At 45.6% G+C, this 16,916-nt stretch overlaps 1 protein-coding gene across 1 annotated transcript in view; it reads right to left on the reverse strand.

Annotated features, from left to right (window-relative positions):
* The window catches only part of LOC126354621 (heparan sulfate 2-O-sulfotransferase pipe), a 240,771-nt gene that overhangs the window by 49,089 nt on the left and 174,766 nt on the right, over positions 1-16,916 (reverse strand). The window contains exon 4 of the mRNA XM_050004385.1: positions 14,728-14,928. Within this exon, the coding sequence (XP_049860342.1) occupies positions 14,728-14,928 (201 nt within the window). The remainder of the gene's footprint in view (positions 1-14,727; positions 14,929-16,916) is intronic.

The following is a 16,916-nucleotide window of genomic DNA, read 5'->3' on the forward strand; positions in this document are numbered from 1 at the left end:
AGAATTTAGCCAGTCGCAGTTACCGGTGTCGTCACAGCAGCGTTAAGATAGTTGCAGAGTGGTGAAATGTTTATCTCACATAGCCGTTGTGGCGTTTTGTTGTTGACTGGTATGTTAACATCGGAGCTCTGACTGCGTGGCGTGTTAGGGCCGAGAGCGCAGCGCACCACAAAGGCAGGGACGGCGGCTTCCGGCGTGTGTTTAGACACGCCATCTTCTCCGCCCCGGAACGCCTACAGCGGCCACAGTGAAGACAACGGGCTTCAGAGCGGCCGCTGTTGTCTCGGTCGCAAATACCGTTTTATCTACACATAGAAGTGGGAAGTGGAAATCTGCGTCTATAGCACATAACAGCCTGACTGTCTTAGTGGCAAAATGCACCTCGTTCACGAAAATTAAAATCCGTTTCGACAGTATACGACATGGCTTCATCATGATGATGTGAATTCCGACGTTTCCAAGACGTTACATACACGGCTGGCCACCCAACATGCAGCACCATGAAGGAAGCATCCAAATCAGTTAAATTTGCAGCATGTTTTTGCGGTGACGAGAGATGCACATGTTTAGCATTTCAGCACAGGTGCACATCACGGGCGCCAGGAGCGCCATCTGCAAACGCAATATACGAGGGTGAGTCAAATGAAAACCTTAAGTATTTTTTAAAATATTTGTTGTGCAGAAGTTGTACAAAGCTCTATCACTTTTCAACATAATCTCCCCTACGCTCAATGCAAGTCTTCCAGCGCTTACAAAGTGCATAGATTGCTTTAGAAAAAAATTCTTTTGGTGGTCCGCGCAACCACTCACGCACCGCGTGGCGTACCTCTTCATCAGAACGGAACTGCTTTCCTCCCATTGCGTCTTTGAGTGGTCCAAACATATGGAAATCACTTGGGGCGAAGTCTGGTGAGTATGGTGGATGAGGAAGACACTCAAAATGCAGGTCTGTGATTGTTGCAACTGTTGTACGGGCAGTGGCTCAAATGGTTCAAATGGCTCTGAGCACTATGCGACTTAACATCTGTGGTCATCAGTCGCCTAGAACTTACAACTAATTAAACCTAACTAACCTAAAGACATCACACAAATACACAAATCCATGCCCGAGGCAGGATTTGAACCTGCGACCGTAGCAGTCGCGCGCTTCCGGACTGAGCGCCTAGAACCGCGAGACCACCGCGGCCGGCTACGGGCAGTGCGGGGCCTTGCATTGTAATGTGGCAAAAGGACACCTGCTGACAGCAATCCACGTCGCTTTGTTTTGATTGCAGGCCGCAGATGATTTTTAGGAGATCTGTGTATGATGCGCTGGTTACAATGTTCCCTCTAAGCATGTTATGCTCCAGAATGACGTCTTTTTCGTTCCAAAAGAGAGCATAATCTTCCCTGCTGATGGTTCTGTTCGAAACTTCTTTGGTTTTGGTGATGAGAAATGGCGCCATTCCTTGCTCGCTCTCTTCGTTTCCAGTTGGTTGAATGAACCCAGGTTTCGTCCCCAGTAACGATTCTTGCAAGAAAGCCATCACCTTCTCGTTCAAAGCGCCGAAAGAGTTCTTCACAAACATCAACACGTCGTTCTCTCATTTCAGGAGTCAGCTGCCATAGCACCCATCTTGCAGACATTTTGTGAAACTGGAGCACATCATGCACAAAATGTGTGTTTAAGGTTTTCATTTGACTCACCCTCGTAAATGGGGAACAGAAGGCCGTGTGGACGTACTGGAATTGTTCTTTCGTGCGGTTGTTTTGCGTAAGCCGCTTCTGTATGCCTCGTAGAAGACAGCGAGAGTCTTTAGGGCACGTGTCGGAGTTCGACCGAGGAAGAATAATTGCTTATAGGGATTGCAGATTATCCTTCAGGGAAATCGGTGAACGTGTCGGACAGAACCAAGCAACTGTGATGCGGATCTGTAATCGCTGGATGCAGGAGGGAACGACGGATCGACGGGATCGATTACACTCACCTCGTTGCACAACTGCACATGACGACAGGCATATTGTGTGTACGACAAAATGGAATCGCTCTGCCGCATTACGAGCCACATCACAACAAATTCGGTCAGCTGCGCAACAAGCAGTGTCCGTGCGTATCATTAGACGTCGTTTGCTGCAGGGCGGACCGTTTTCAAGGCGCTCATTGCTGCCTATACCACTGAGTCAACGTCACAGGCACTTGCGCCGGCAATGATGTGATGAACGGACGGACATGGACTACCGAATGAAGCGATATTGTTTTTGCGGCGAATCCCGGGTTCTGCCTGCAACACCACGATGGTTGGATTAAGGTCTGGAGACACCACGGTGGGAGAATGTTGAATTGGTGCCTTATGCGTCACCATACTGGTTCTGTACCCGGTATTATGTATTAGGGTGTATTGGAGTCCATTCTCGCACCTCACTGGTACACACTGCCGGTACAGTAACTAACCAGCGTTACTTCTGTGGAGTGTCGAGCTTCTTGTCCTCCCATACCTTTGAGGCTTTCCGACGGCCACATTGCAACAGGATACTGCGCGACCACACGTGGCACACAGTGCTCAAGACTTCTTCGTCGCCCATCGGATTGAATTGCTGCCTTGACTTCACTGTTCACCTGGAAGCAGCATGGACTGCTATACCCCAAAAACATATACAGAGCGTCTTTGATAAAGTGCCTAGGCGTGTAGCAGCGGTTATAGCCAGCAATGGCGGCAACACTCAGTACTGATTTCATCCTCTTCCTCACTTCACATGGGACTGTACTGTCAATCATGTGACCTTTGTACAACGTGTTATATCACAAGCCAGTTTAGCTGTGATCTCTCCGGTCCGCCTTGGTGCTGCATTTTGGATGGCCTGCAGTGTATATACATATTAAGTTCCATCTTCTAATCCCTAGAATAAAACCTTCGACATGACGTTCCTGGACGTCAAGACAGTTACTTCGTGTCGAGTTTCGTGCAAGCTCAAAGTTGAAGAGTGAGAAACATGAGAATGCCAGTGGCAGAAGTGGAACTGTGAAACCACGAGAACGGATCGTGAGTCATTTCTGGAAGAGAGCTCAGGCAGTAAAAAAATTCGATAAGAGTAATGTCCACGAAAGGCAGGGTTCCCGGTTCGATCCTAGTCCGACATTTATTTTTTATCTTCCAGGAGTTCTAAAACAACGCATAGCCCACTCCAGAGCGAAAGATTCATTCTGGGTGCAACCAGTTCTCTTTGTTCCATTCCAGGTCTTATTTCCTGGTTGACCATGTTTCACAACAGGAAATGTTCTTAAACATTCTCCACCGACTTCAACAAACTTGTTAGTGCCTACGCGGTAATATTTCATACATCTGACTTAACATGAATTAAGTGGCAGAAAACTGTGGATATTTGATGCTGATTGTTGACTTCATTTATACATCTGACACAGAGTGAAAAGATGTTAGGTAGAGATAAAACTATAAAATATAGAGGTTTCCGACCTTCATTTGCGCCGGCCGTGGTGGCCAAGTGGTTCTAGGCGCTTCAGTCCGGAACCGCGCGACTGCTACGGTCGCAGGTTCGAATCCTGTTTCGGGCATGGATGTGTGTAATGTCCTTAGGTTAGTTAGGTTTAAGTTGTTCTAAGTTTTAGGGGACTGATGACCTCAGATGTTAAGTCCCATAGTGCTCAGAGCCATTTGAACCATTTCAACCTTCCTTCGCCCGAGGACTTCAAGGGGTTGAAGACGAAGTGAAAATTTTAAACGAATTTTGTAAAACAAATAGGAGATAATTTCAGCCATAAAATATATTCTTTAGCTAATTTTAATAAGGAATCCATATACAAATTACCCAACAAGTATTGCTCTTCCATACAAATTACAGGTAATTCGACGAAAGTACTTAATTACATAACCTAAGTTTCAAATAAAAACGCACTTTTTTAACGCGATAAGTACGCTGGCAACCAAAAAAATACTGATTTAATGTCGTTTATGCACATGACGATGACTGTGTGGTGCTGAAACGCATCGTGCTACTTTATTTGGCGATGAAAATGGTCTGTAATAGGAATTAATTCAAATACATGGCCTGATGTATGTTCGTAGCCTTTCGCGGTCGGAGTCTGTATCCGTGAAGTTGTTCAAGTTTGTACAATGACGTACTAATTTTCCTGCAACTTTGGGAAGTGGCTTGTGACGCAATTCCGTGGTGAAATGGTATTGAGCGATCTCTCACAGTAACAACAATGTTAGTGCCCTGCTTGTGTCCATCAAAGCTGCCATCGATACTCTACAACGCCGGGAATTGATGAGATTACCTGCTAGTGCGTATAAGTTTATTAGCCGGTTGCTGCCGAATATGAAAATTAATCCGTCCGTTAAACACGTACAGTTAAGGAAGCGTGGGTGATAACCTCGTAGGGGAGCTGATCGCGATAGTCAAGCGGCGCGCCAAGAGCTGCGATGTTTAGTGCAGACTTCGGTCTTCTTGGCTGCAGCAGTAGCTGGGCTTACCCTCAGAATGCACTCGTGAGGATACCCCATCAAGGGCGGTCGTAAACATTTCCTTGGAAAGCAGTCTGACTCATCCTAACCGCTACTGAAAGCAATACGGGCGGCATCAGAAAAGCTCGTCCCCTTTGATTTGAAAATATTGTCTGGTACATTTAATAAAGAACCACAGGCAACATAATCTCCATTACCGACATGCGAATAACGAATGTTACTACGCTCCTTTCTACCGACGTCAACATAGAAAATGAATTTTATTTCTCTCCTTTTACGAAATTTTTGTGGCAGCAGAGACGTTAGTATATGAGTGTTGCTGTTCCATTTGTACTACATAACATGATGAGGGTCGCCTACAATATAGATGGAGACGTTGATTCAACAATTTACAATATGAGAACATATCCAAATGGCTCTGAGCACTATGGGACTCAGCTGCTGTGGTCATCAGTCCCCTAGAACTTAGAACTACTTAAACCTAACTAACCTAAGGACATCACACACATCCATGCCCGAGGCAGGATTCGAACCTGCGACCGTAGCAGTCGCACGGTTCCGGACTGCGCACCTAGAACCGCGAGACCACCACGGCCGGCTGGACATATCCGATCCCGAAGATCTTTATATAGAGAGCCTTTGATCTTAAAACATCATGATTCTGAAATGAAACTTTCACTCTGCAGCGGAGAGTGCTCTGATATGAACCTTTCTGGCGGATTAAATCTGGACTTAGAGTCCAGTCCCGCACACACTTTTCATCTGCCAAGAAGTTTTATATCAGTGCACACCCCGCTGCAGAATAAAAATTCATTGTGGAAACAGTCCCACAGGCTGTGGTTAAGCCATGTCTGCGCAATGTCCTTTCTTCCACGGGTGCCAATTCTGTTAGTTTCGCGGAAGAACTTCTGTGAAGTTTTGATAGGAGATGAGATATTGGCTGAAGTAAAACTGTGAGGTCGGTTCCTGAGTCGTGCTCTGGTAGCTTAAATGGTAGAGCACTTGCCCGCTTAAGACAAAGGTACCCGGTTCGAATCCCGGTCGGTGGTGAACAGTGGACGGGGTGGACTTTCAGTACCGCAAAGAGAACGTTTCGACAACCGTAAACCGCCGCACAAGATGAAAACAACTGTTTGACAGAAAGACGTCACATCGCCTCTGCAGACCCTTTCAGGGCACCAACAGTCTGCTGTGACTTAGGGAACGATTGCGACGGAGTTATGATAATTGATAAGAACCTCGATAGGGGGAGCGAGTAATGAAAAGTGTGCCTCTCAGCTTTGATAACAGTGCGGGGCTGAACGCCGAGCAGTGGAAGTCAAAGTAGCCGTAAATTTACCACGTAAGCCCTTACATTTATTTCGTATTGAAGTAGTTGAAGAAGAAAATGCTGTGCGATTGACAATACTTTACCCTTCAAAATCACACAACATAACTATAATACACGATAAATACAAAGGAAAATGCATGGGCTTAACTGGATTACAATTTTAAAAAAATGTGTCTAAAGGTCATTCACCGAGAAGCTCAACGTTTTCTTTTTTCGTCTTAGTTGCAAATTAAGCAAAAATCGTAAGACAGGGCACTGGAATTATATGGGAGGATTATCAAATTCCGAAAAATGAAAACTTCGAAGTCGATGAATTCATCAAAACAGCGAACGACTACTGCCTCCGTACCTATGTGATATTTGAAACCGAGCGAGGTGGCGCAGTGGTTAGCACACTGGACTGGCATTCAGGAAGACAACGGTTCAGTCCCGCGTCCGACCATCCTGATTTAGGTTTTCCGTGATTTCCCTAAATCTGGATGGTTCCGTTGAAAGTGCACGGCCGACTCCCTTCCCAAATCCGATGAGACCGATGACCTCGCTGTCTGGTCTCCTCCCCCAAACAACCCAACCTCAATATTTGAAATTTTTCAACTGCTTAGGAAATGTGGATGCAAAATCTGTTTCAGTTATTCATCTTGCCCATTCTGACTCTCTGTTCAAATACTACAAACATTATGTTATATTGTCTTACAAGAAGTGGTCGATGGTCATCATATGCACCGCTGACCCAAAAGATTGTGACCAGTGGCTTATTGGTTAACCTATGGAATGCACTTCAACAGCGGTTCTGACTTTCATGGATTCGACATGTCTTTGGTAGATTTCTGTAAGTATGTGACACCATATGTCTATATGCAGCTCACGCAGTTCCCGTAAACTACGGGCCAGTGGTTTGTGGAACTGGCGTCCAATAGCGTCCCACATGTGTTCCATTGTGTTCAGATCAGGCGAATTTTATGGCTAAGACTTCAACGTTAGTTCACTAAAATGCTCTTCAAACTACTGTAGCACGATTCTCACTTTGTCATATGGACAGTTATCCAGCTGATAAATACCCTCGTCTTCGGGGAAGACATCATGCGCAAAGAGCTGCAGTTGACTCACAATAATGTTCATGTAGTTCACAGCTATGGTGCCTCCGATTACTACCACAGGCCCTTGAAAACCTAAGTCAATGGCCCTCACAGGATAATATTACACCTACCGGTTTGCGTATGTAGCATGGTGCGTGGTCCATGTTTCGAGCAGCTGTGTTCGCCTGGATGACGGTGTATCGAGACGTGACCTCCGACTAGGTGCAGCAAGAACCGTGATTTATACGACAAGCGGACACGTTTCCACGGATCCACAGTCCAATCTAGATCGTTGTGTAACCACTGTAATCGTAACTATCGATGCAGCTGGGACGTCGGGGTCGTCTTCTGTGGAGCCACATGTTCAGTAATTTGAGCTGAGCAGTGTGCCCCGGAACACCTCTGTCGACAGATTCGCCAAGATCTTCGTCTACGTTGTTGTACAGGGTCGGCAAGCCTCCGGCCTCCAAATTCTGCCGTAGAAGTAAAACACCTTGTCGCCTACTCATGGTCTCAACATCCTCCAACCACTTTCCACATATAGCGAACAGCCCAGCAACTTGACCGTTTCCGAGTATCTCGTCCCAAGGTGCCTGTCTATAACAAATTCTCTCTATCAGAGAACTTATGTCAGTGGATTTTCCCAGCTTTGAACAGTATCACGGCTAGAATGATTCCCCATTCATATCTGCTCCGCTTATCTAATTTCCTTATAGTGTTTCGTTCGTACAATGGTGCTGCACAGCATTCACTACCGCGGCGGGCTTATTCGTAAAAATTATTTTGATGCTTACGGGAAACAAAGCGATGCTGGAACATTTAGGTCTACACAACATTTAGGTGTATCCTCTTTTATCCAGTTTGTTAAAAACTGACAGAAGGCATCAGTTAGATGCTGACGAAGAATACTTGAACAATAGGATATCACGAGCATGAACTACAATTGAATGTTCTTTTAGCATAATGCATTCTTAATGGAGAACATTAAGGAATTTGAGCTTTCACACCAGGTACTGACACCGCTTAAAACTTCCGAGCTAATAGGCCGTGGTCAATGTATAAAACATTCTCCTAAGGTTTCTTCTCCGACTGCAGGAGACATTTTGAGAAATAGAGTGGCGAGCTGCAACCAAAACTTGAGGGAGCGTCGAATATACGGGCAGTGTAGAGGGCATAACAGCCCATCACGTGGCGTCGGCAACGAAATTATCTCTGATAGTGCTAACATTCCCGATTGAAAGATATCGATCGTAGTTCTTACGTTACAATGTTGCCATCCAAATTTTATCTAATTGAACACCTGCCTCTTTTCTGTTAAAATTATCACGGTGCTTATAAAACTCAATAGCCTCTGTATGCGTACGAGCATGACAGTGCGATGTTTTCGATATGATACTTGTAAGGGATCCATGATCCCATAAACATAGATGCTAGTATCCGACGCCCAGGTCGATAGTAGACAGGAGTCGATTGTCGTGCGCTACAGGAGGCAGTGAGACGAGTATCGAGTGCGTAGTAATACTGGATAGTGTCGAGTTAGCTGTGGTGCAGGAGAGACGGGCAAGAATGGTGGTCGAGTAAGATTCACCGGAGTATGACGAGTGAGTACGTCCTCCTGATTGTCGTGGGGTTGACCCTCACTAATACCGATTCGCGAGTGACATGAAACAGAAAGTGACAAGTGCCGATTCACGTGATTCGCGTCAACCGGGTCGGCCAGCAACAACCATGGATTGCAGTGAGGATTGTTGTGAATGTTAACCATAAGCATTACGTGTGACGAAGTACTGAAGATCAACAACCAATAAAAAGATATAACTGTGATTAGACGTGTAAGGCGAAGGTAGCAAATGACTCAGCATTTGTGTGTTAGTGGAAAAAATATATCAGTTTGTACATCGCAACCTTTGTGGTCCTTAATAATAGACAAACTTTCAATCATTCCACTATTTAGTTCCAAAACAGCCGCACCCGGTTGAAATACCCCTGAAACCACAGCAGAAAAACCGATAGCCTTTCACCCATTAAGTACACGGTCATATAATCATAATAATTAACTATTTGGCGGATTCGATAAATTACACAAAATCCAACAAAGAATTAATCGGGGGTGTTTCATACTCGACTCGGTAAATTTTATTTAATGACCGCCCTCTTGGTAAAGACGTTCCGCTACCGCCGAGTTATCCGTACGTCCCAGGCGACAATTCCCCTTGTCTTCAACCAGACGAATGCTAACACCTCTTTTTATGATGCCTATATAAACCAGTCTACAACTACAAGGAATTTTATATATACCCGGTGTAGCCGAAGGATGTCGTATGTCATTTGCTGATCTTAAACATTCTTTTATCTTCCTGGTGGGTCTGAACGTAATTTCCACACCATACTTGCTCAACACTTGCCCTATGCGATCTGTAATTATAATAATGAATGGAAGGAAACTTTCCCTTTTGGCGCCCGTCGCTCCTCGGCTATCGTGATTCTCTCCCTAAGTCGAAGTGCTCGATCTATCTCCTTGTTAGAATAACCATTCTTCTTGAATTTCGACGGTAGATATTCAAGTTCACCTTTTAAATAAGTCGGTCCACACATTTTTGTCTGGGATGGTGATTGGACTCTTTATGCAGGTAATGGTCAGTATGCGTGGCTTTACTGTATACTCTATGGTACAACTTCCCGTCCCCTCCCTTGATAAGAGACACATCCAAGAAATTCAGCTGGCCATTATTCTCCGTCTCCAAAACAAATTGTATTTTTGGATTAATACTGTTGAGATGTATCAGGAAGGTATCCAATTCTTCAACATCGTGTGTCCGTACTACAAATGTATTACCGACATACCGGTACCACCTGGCTGGTCTTTCACTGGCAGTCTGCAACGCCTGTTGTTCTCCGCAAACAAATGTCACAGCCGGACTAAAAGGACTGCCCATAGCCAACCCCGCCAATGTGCTCATAAAAGTCATAATTGTAATGAATATAGATCGTGGTGAGGCAGTATCTGAATAACGCAATAATATCTGATGGAAAATATCCGCTATACATGCGATACCTTCATTCACTGGAATCATGGTGAATAACGACACATCATCAAAACTAAGGAGGATATGACCTTGGCCCATGTGCATTTCTTTTAATTTTTCAATGAAACGATACTAATTGTTAATATGACTGTCAGCTTCAGCAACATAAGGTTGGAGCAATGAGGCAAGGTGTTTAGCTAATTCGTGGGTGGGAGACCCTGTAACACAATAGCCCTCAATGGAATCTGTGGTCCGTGCACAGTGGGTGAGATCCATAGAGCCTAGGCGTGTACGATTCAGTTTTGCAGAGCACCTTCTTATCGTCAAAGGGAGTAAAGACGCTTTCACCAATCGATTAGTGATTTTTAAAATCTTCTGATTTTTTAAAATAATTGGTGGGATCAGAAATATCACTGGCCTTTTCATGATAGCTCTCACTACTCGTCAGGAACGTGGCATTACAATTGTCTGTGATAAGAACGATAATGTTTTTATCTACATTGATATCCCTCAGCACCTTCCTTTGTGCCTGCGTCAAATTACTGTTAGTTTATGAAAATATCAATAATAGTATTGATTTCAGAATGATCCAACTACAAAGATTTTTGAAATCACTGACCGGTTGGTAATTGCGTCTTCACTCTCCTTTGACGATAAGTTGCTACTCTGCGAAACGGAAGCGATCCCGCATAGACTCTATGGACTACCCAAGGCGCACAAACCACAGATTCCTTTGAGGGCTGTTGTGTGTGTTATAGGGCCTCCCACACACGAATTAGCTATACACCGTGCCTCGCTGCTGCATCCTTACGTTTCTGAAACTGACATCCATATTAAAAATTCATATCGTATCGAGGGAGACCAATAGATGAATACACTAAACAGATTCAGAAGTATGTAGGTTGCAATAGGTACTGGGAGATGAAGAAGCTTGCACAGGATAGAGTAGCATGAAGAGCTGCGGCAAACCAGTTTCTGGACTGAAGACCACAACAACAACATCGTTTCATTAACAAATTAAAAGAAATGGACGTGGGCCAAGGTGATACCCTCGTTGCTTTTGATGTTTTGTCGTTATTTACCATGATTCCAGTGAGCAAAGCTATCTCATGTATAGCTGATTTTTTCCAGCAGATATTATTGCGTTATTCAGAAACTGCCTCATCAAGGCCTATTTTCAATACAGTAATCATTTTTATGAACACATTGGCGGGGTTGGCCATGGGCAGTCCTCTTAGTCCGGCTGTGGCCAATTTGTTTACGGAGAACTTTGAACAACAGGCGTTGCACACTGCCAGTAAAAGACCAGCCAGGTGGTACCGGTATGTTGGTGATACATTTGTAGTACGGACACACGATGCAGAGGAATTTGGTAACTCCCTGATACATTTCAACAGCATCAACCTAAAAATATACCGAACGATGTGGCGCAGTGGTTAGAACACTGGACTCGCATTCGGAAGGACGACGGTTCAACCCCGTGTCCGGCCAGCAAGATTGAGGTTTTCCGTGATTTCCCTAAATCTCTCCAGGCAAATGCCGGAATGGTTCCTTCGAAAGGGCACGGCCGACTTCCTTCCTTGTCCTTCCCTAATCCGCTGAGACCGATGACCTCGCTGTGGTCTCTTCCCCCAAACAACCCCCCCCCCCCCCAACCCAAAAATACAGTTCGTTATGGAGACGGAGAAAAATGGCAAACTGAATTTCTTGGATGTGTCTGTTGACAAGCGAGGAGACGGGACTTTGGGCAGTAGGGTATACAGTAAAGCTACCTTGGTGAATGGGCCGTACAAAATCTGTGAACCGACTTATTTAAAAGATGACCTTGAACATCTGCGGTTGACATTCAAGAAGAATAGTTTTTCTATTCTAATAAGGAGATAGATCGAGCACTTCGACCTAGGGAGAGAATCAGCATCGACGAAGAACGACGGCCACCGCAAGGGAAAGTTTTCCTTCCATTCTTCAGTACGATTACAGATACCACTGGGAATGTGTTGAGCAATTATGATTTGGAAACTTCCTTCAAACGCAGCAGAAAGATATAAGAATTTGAGATCACCAAAATACACTCCTGGAAATTGAAATAAGAACACCGTGAATTCATTGTCCCAGGAAGGGGAAACTTTATTGACACATTCCTGGGGTCAGATACATCACATGATCATACTGACAGAACCACAGGCACATAGACACAGGCAACAGAGCATGCACAATGTCGGCACTAGTACAGTGTATATCCACCTTTCGCAGCAATGCAGGCTGCTATTCTCCCATGGAGACGATCGTAGAGATGCTGGATGTAGTCCTGTGGAACGGCTTGCCATGCCATTTCCACCTGGCGCCTCAGTTGGACCAGTGTTCGTGCTGGACGTGCAGACCGCGTGAGACGACGCTTCATCCAGTCCCAAACATGCTCAATGGGGGACAGATCCGGAGATTTTGCTGGCCAGGGTAGTTGACTTACACCTTCTAGAGCACGTTGGGTGGCACGGGATACATGCGGACGTGCATTGTCCTGCTGGAACAGCAAGTTCCCTTGCCGGTCTAGGAATGGTAGAACGATGGGTTCGATGACGGTTTGGATGTACCGTGCATTATTCAGTGTCCCCTCGACGATCACCAGAGGTGTACAGCCAGTGTAGGTGATCGCTCCCCACATCATGATGCCGGGTGTTGGCCCTGTGTGCCTCGGTCGTATGCAGTCCTGATTGTGGCGCTCACCTGCACGGCGCCAAACACGCATACGATCATCATTGGCACCAAGGCAGAAGCGACTCTCATCGCTGAAGACGACACGTCTCCATTCGTCCCTCCACTCACGCCTGTTGCGACACCACTGGAGGCGGGCTGCACGATGTTGGGGCGTGAGCGGAAGATGGCCTAACGGTGTGCGGGACCGTAGCCCAGCTTCATGGAGACGGTTGCGAATGGTCCTCGCCGATACCCCAGGAGCTACAGTGTCCCTAATTTGCTGGGAAGTGGCGGTGCGGTCCCTTACGGCACTGCGTAGGATCCTACGGTCTTGGTGTGCATCCGTGCGTCGCTGCGGTCCGGTCCCAGGTCGACGGGCACGTGCACCTTCCGCCGACCAATGGTGACAACATCGATGTACTGTGGAGACCTCACACCCCACGTGTTGAGCAATTCGGCGGTACGTCCACCCGGCCTCCCGCATGCCCACTATATGCCCTCGCTCAAAGTCCGTCAACTGCACATACGATTCACGTCCACGCTGTCGCGGCATGCTACCAGTGTTAAAGACTGCGATGGAGCTCCGTATGCCACGGCAAACTGGCTGACACTGACGGCGGCGGTGCACAAATGCTGCGCAGCTAGCGCCATTCGACGGCCAACACCGCGGTTCCTGGTGTGTCCGCTGTGCCGTGCGTGTGATCATTGCTTGTACAGCCCTCTCGCAGTGTCCGGAGCAAGTATGGTGGGTCTGACACACCGGTGTCAATGTGTTCTTTTTTCCATTTCCAGAAGTGTAGATACGACATCCTTTGGCTACTCAAGAGTGTACAAAATTTCTTGTAGTTGTGGATGGCCGGCTGTTGTGGCCAAGCGGTTCTAGGCGCTTCAGTCCGGAACCACGCTGCTGCTCCAGTCGCAGGTTCGAATCCTACCTCGGGCATGGGTGTGTGTGTTTGTCCTTAGGATGATTTAGGTTAAGTAGTGTGTAAGCTTAGGGACTGATGACCGTAGCAGTTAAGTCCCATAAGATTTCACACACATTTGAACATTTTTTTTGGCATGGGTGTGTGTGATGTCCTTAGGGTAGTTAGGTTTAAGTAGTCTAGGGGACTTATTACCTCCGATGTTAAGTCCCATAGTGCTTAGGGCCATTTTTAGTTGTGGATGTTGTGTTAACACCCGTGCGGTTGAACACAAGAGAAATTGCCTCTTGGGACATACGGATAAATCGGCCGTAGCGGAACGTCTTTAGCAAGAGGGTGTTATTGAAATAAAATTCAATGAGACGAGCTATATCGAAAACATCGCATTATCATGCTCGTATGTATAGAGAGACTGTTGAGATATAATTTTGACAGAAAAGAGGAAGGTGTTGAATCAGGAGTCAGAATTGCAACGTAAGAATGACGATCGATTACTTTCTATCGAAAATGTTGGCACTACCAGAGATAATCTCACGTCACGTGATGGACTGTGGTGCCCTATACACTGCCCATGTATTCGGCGCTCCTTCGAGTTCTGGTTGCATTTCGTCACTTTACCTCCGAAGATGTCTCCCGCAGTCGGAAAGAAAACATTAGGAGAAAGTTTTATACATCGACCACGACCAATTAGCCCGGAAATTTTTAAGTAATGTGGAGAATATTAAACACAGAAATAAAAAGATCTCTAGGCGTGACCAATGATATTGTTTAATGAATTTGTTTACTACCTAATGTAACAGTTGTAAGGGATGGTGATCTACATTATCTTAAAAGTAATATAACTTACAACGAATGACTGTGTCACCCATGCAGGCTCCGCTGGAAGACCAAAACAAACAGTCTCAAATGTGCAAGAACCCTTCAAAACTTATACCCGTTGTTGATTATTTCAGATAGGATGAAAATTAAGACACAGGAACAACGGATGAAACGGTGCAATCATCATCCACCTTATTACATAGCTGTAAGGGACTTGGTCACCAGTGAGTAGTCTGAACTTGATACGGCATACCTGAAGAAACCTGTTGTGTGCCTTCCTCGCCACATTGAGGCCATTATCAAGGCTAGAGAAGGTGTTATTAGCGTAATGTCTCCGGGGAGTGAGTAGTTTTTTGTCCGGTGTACTTAGTTTGATTAGCAGTGCAGGCAGCTGACCTGGTCTGGCGGCGCCAGCCGGATGGTCTCGACGCGCTGTATCTGGTCGCGGTGGAAGGCGAAGCCGTTGCGCAGTGCGAGCCTGCGAAGCAGCTCCATGAACGTCTGGCTGCCCACCTTGGGCACCCGGTTGAAGAACACCAGGTCCACAGCTGCGCGCCGCGTGTTGTTCAGCTGCTCCAAGTCCAGGTCCGCCTCAGACTGAAACACAATACGTTGAACTACTTCAAAAACTGTGAGCGTTACTGAACTGCGACAACAATACGTAACACAGGTAACGAAAAAAGTGGTGTTGAACAAAGCCAACTATGCGGGAAGGAGATAAAGTCTTGTTCTTGCGGAGAAATCATTATAGGGAACCACAGGGATAAATTTTAGATACACTCCTCTACCTTATATAGGGTGATCAGCAGTTAATAGACAAAACTGACGCTGGTAAGATATGCAGTGTGTTTCAAAAAGAATTATCTGATTTTGGACGTTAATAATTACGAAACATGGGACTTGCCTACAGTGAATTGTGTGTTGCTTGAATGGCTGTGGCGTAGTGTCAGAAAATCGCCGTTAGGTGTCAGTCAATGCGTCTTCTCAGTTTGCAGTCAGATGGCGTCCACTCAACAGAAGGCGTTCCATGTGCTGCAGTTTGCAAAGATTGAGTCAGTGATTTCAGTCCACCTGCTTTTGGCATTGATCAGCCTGCACGTAAAAACAATCTTCGTTGGTATCGCCAATTCGAAGACACAAGGTGCTTGTGCAAAGGTGAGACTCCAGGGCGGTCTCGCACTTTTGATGGAATGACGGAAAAAATCGGCGAATGTTTGAGCTGAATCCACGAAAGTATACTCGTAGTGGAAGGAAAGAGCTGGCAATTGATCATACGACAGTCTAGCGAATGCTACTGCGTAATTTGGTCTATAAACCATGTTGCTGTTGTTGTTGTTGTTGTGGTTTTCAGTCCAGAGACTGGTTTGATGCAGCTCTCCATGATACTCTATCCTATGCAAGCTTCTTCATCTCCCAGTACCTTCTGCAACCTACATCCTTCTGAATCTGCTTAGTGTACTCATCTCTTGGTCTCCCTCTGCGATTTTTACCCTCACGCTGCCCTCCAATAGTAAATTGGTGATCCCTTGGTGCCTCAGAACATGTCCTGCCAACTGATCCCTTCTTCTAGTCAAATTGTGCCACGAATTTCTTTTCTCCCCAATTCTTTTCAATATCTCCTCATTAGTCATGTGGTCTATGCATCTAATCTTCAGCATTCTTCTGTGGCACCACATGTATAAACCATACAGAATACAGTTAGTGCCCGGTCTTCGGGTTGGTGATAAAAGCAAACGGGTTGACTTCAGCAGTGGTGTGCTAGAGGACGTGGAAGACGATACATTTTTACCGCAGATAATTTTCAGTGATGAAGTAGCATTTAATGTTAGTACGAAAATAAACCGACATAATGTGCGCGTATGGGGACTCTGGAATCCTCATGACGTTATGACGTTAGCACGGAAGAGACTCACCGAAAGTGAACTCCTTCTCCACCGTTTATCGTGGAAAACTGTACCGTCTCTTCTTTTTTGAGGAAAACACGGTGACTGGAATGAGCTATCTTCAAATACTGCAGAATTGGCTTTTTCCACAACTTCAGGAGAACTCCTATGACTTCATTTTACAACAGGGTGGAGCTCCACCACACTAAAACAACAATGTACGTCAGTTCCTCAGTGAACACTCTGCCTCAACGCTGGATAGTGTTCACAGGCCTACGAGACACTGCACAGGATTTTTTCTTGTGTGGATGTGTGGAGGAATGTGTGTTCGCGTCAATATGCAGCCACACAAATCTTAGATCATTTCCTCCCTAAATATAAAATGTCAAAGGTTGCTATCAGTGTTAAATATAAACAAAACATTATATCTGGGTGACTCCTTGTATTCGGTAGAAGAATATTTAACTAAACACTGTTTTTATATATTATTAGTGGAAAAAGATAAGAGGGTTGGAACTTTAATAGTGTCAACTATTTATTTACAGCTCGTACAAAACAGATACGTGACCTTCAAAGTAGTCACCAGCATTGTGTATAACCCATTGCCAGCGATGTGGAAGTCGTAGGATACTCTTAGCAGTGGCAGTTGTGTTTACAATTCGAGCGGCGCGGTCTGTTGCCCTACGAATTTGTAGTAGTTCT

Source organism: Schistocerca gregaria, chromosome 3 (genome assembly GCF_023897955.1).
Source record: "Schistocerca gregaria isolate iqSchGreg1 chromosome 3, iqSchGreg1.2, whole genome shotgun sequence".
Classification (NCBI taxonomy): domain Eukaryota; kingdom Metazoa; phylum Arthropoda; class Insecta; order Orthoptera; family Acrididae; genus Schistocerca; species Schistocerca gregaria.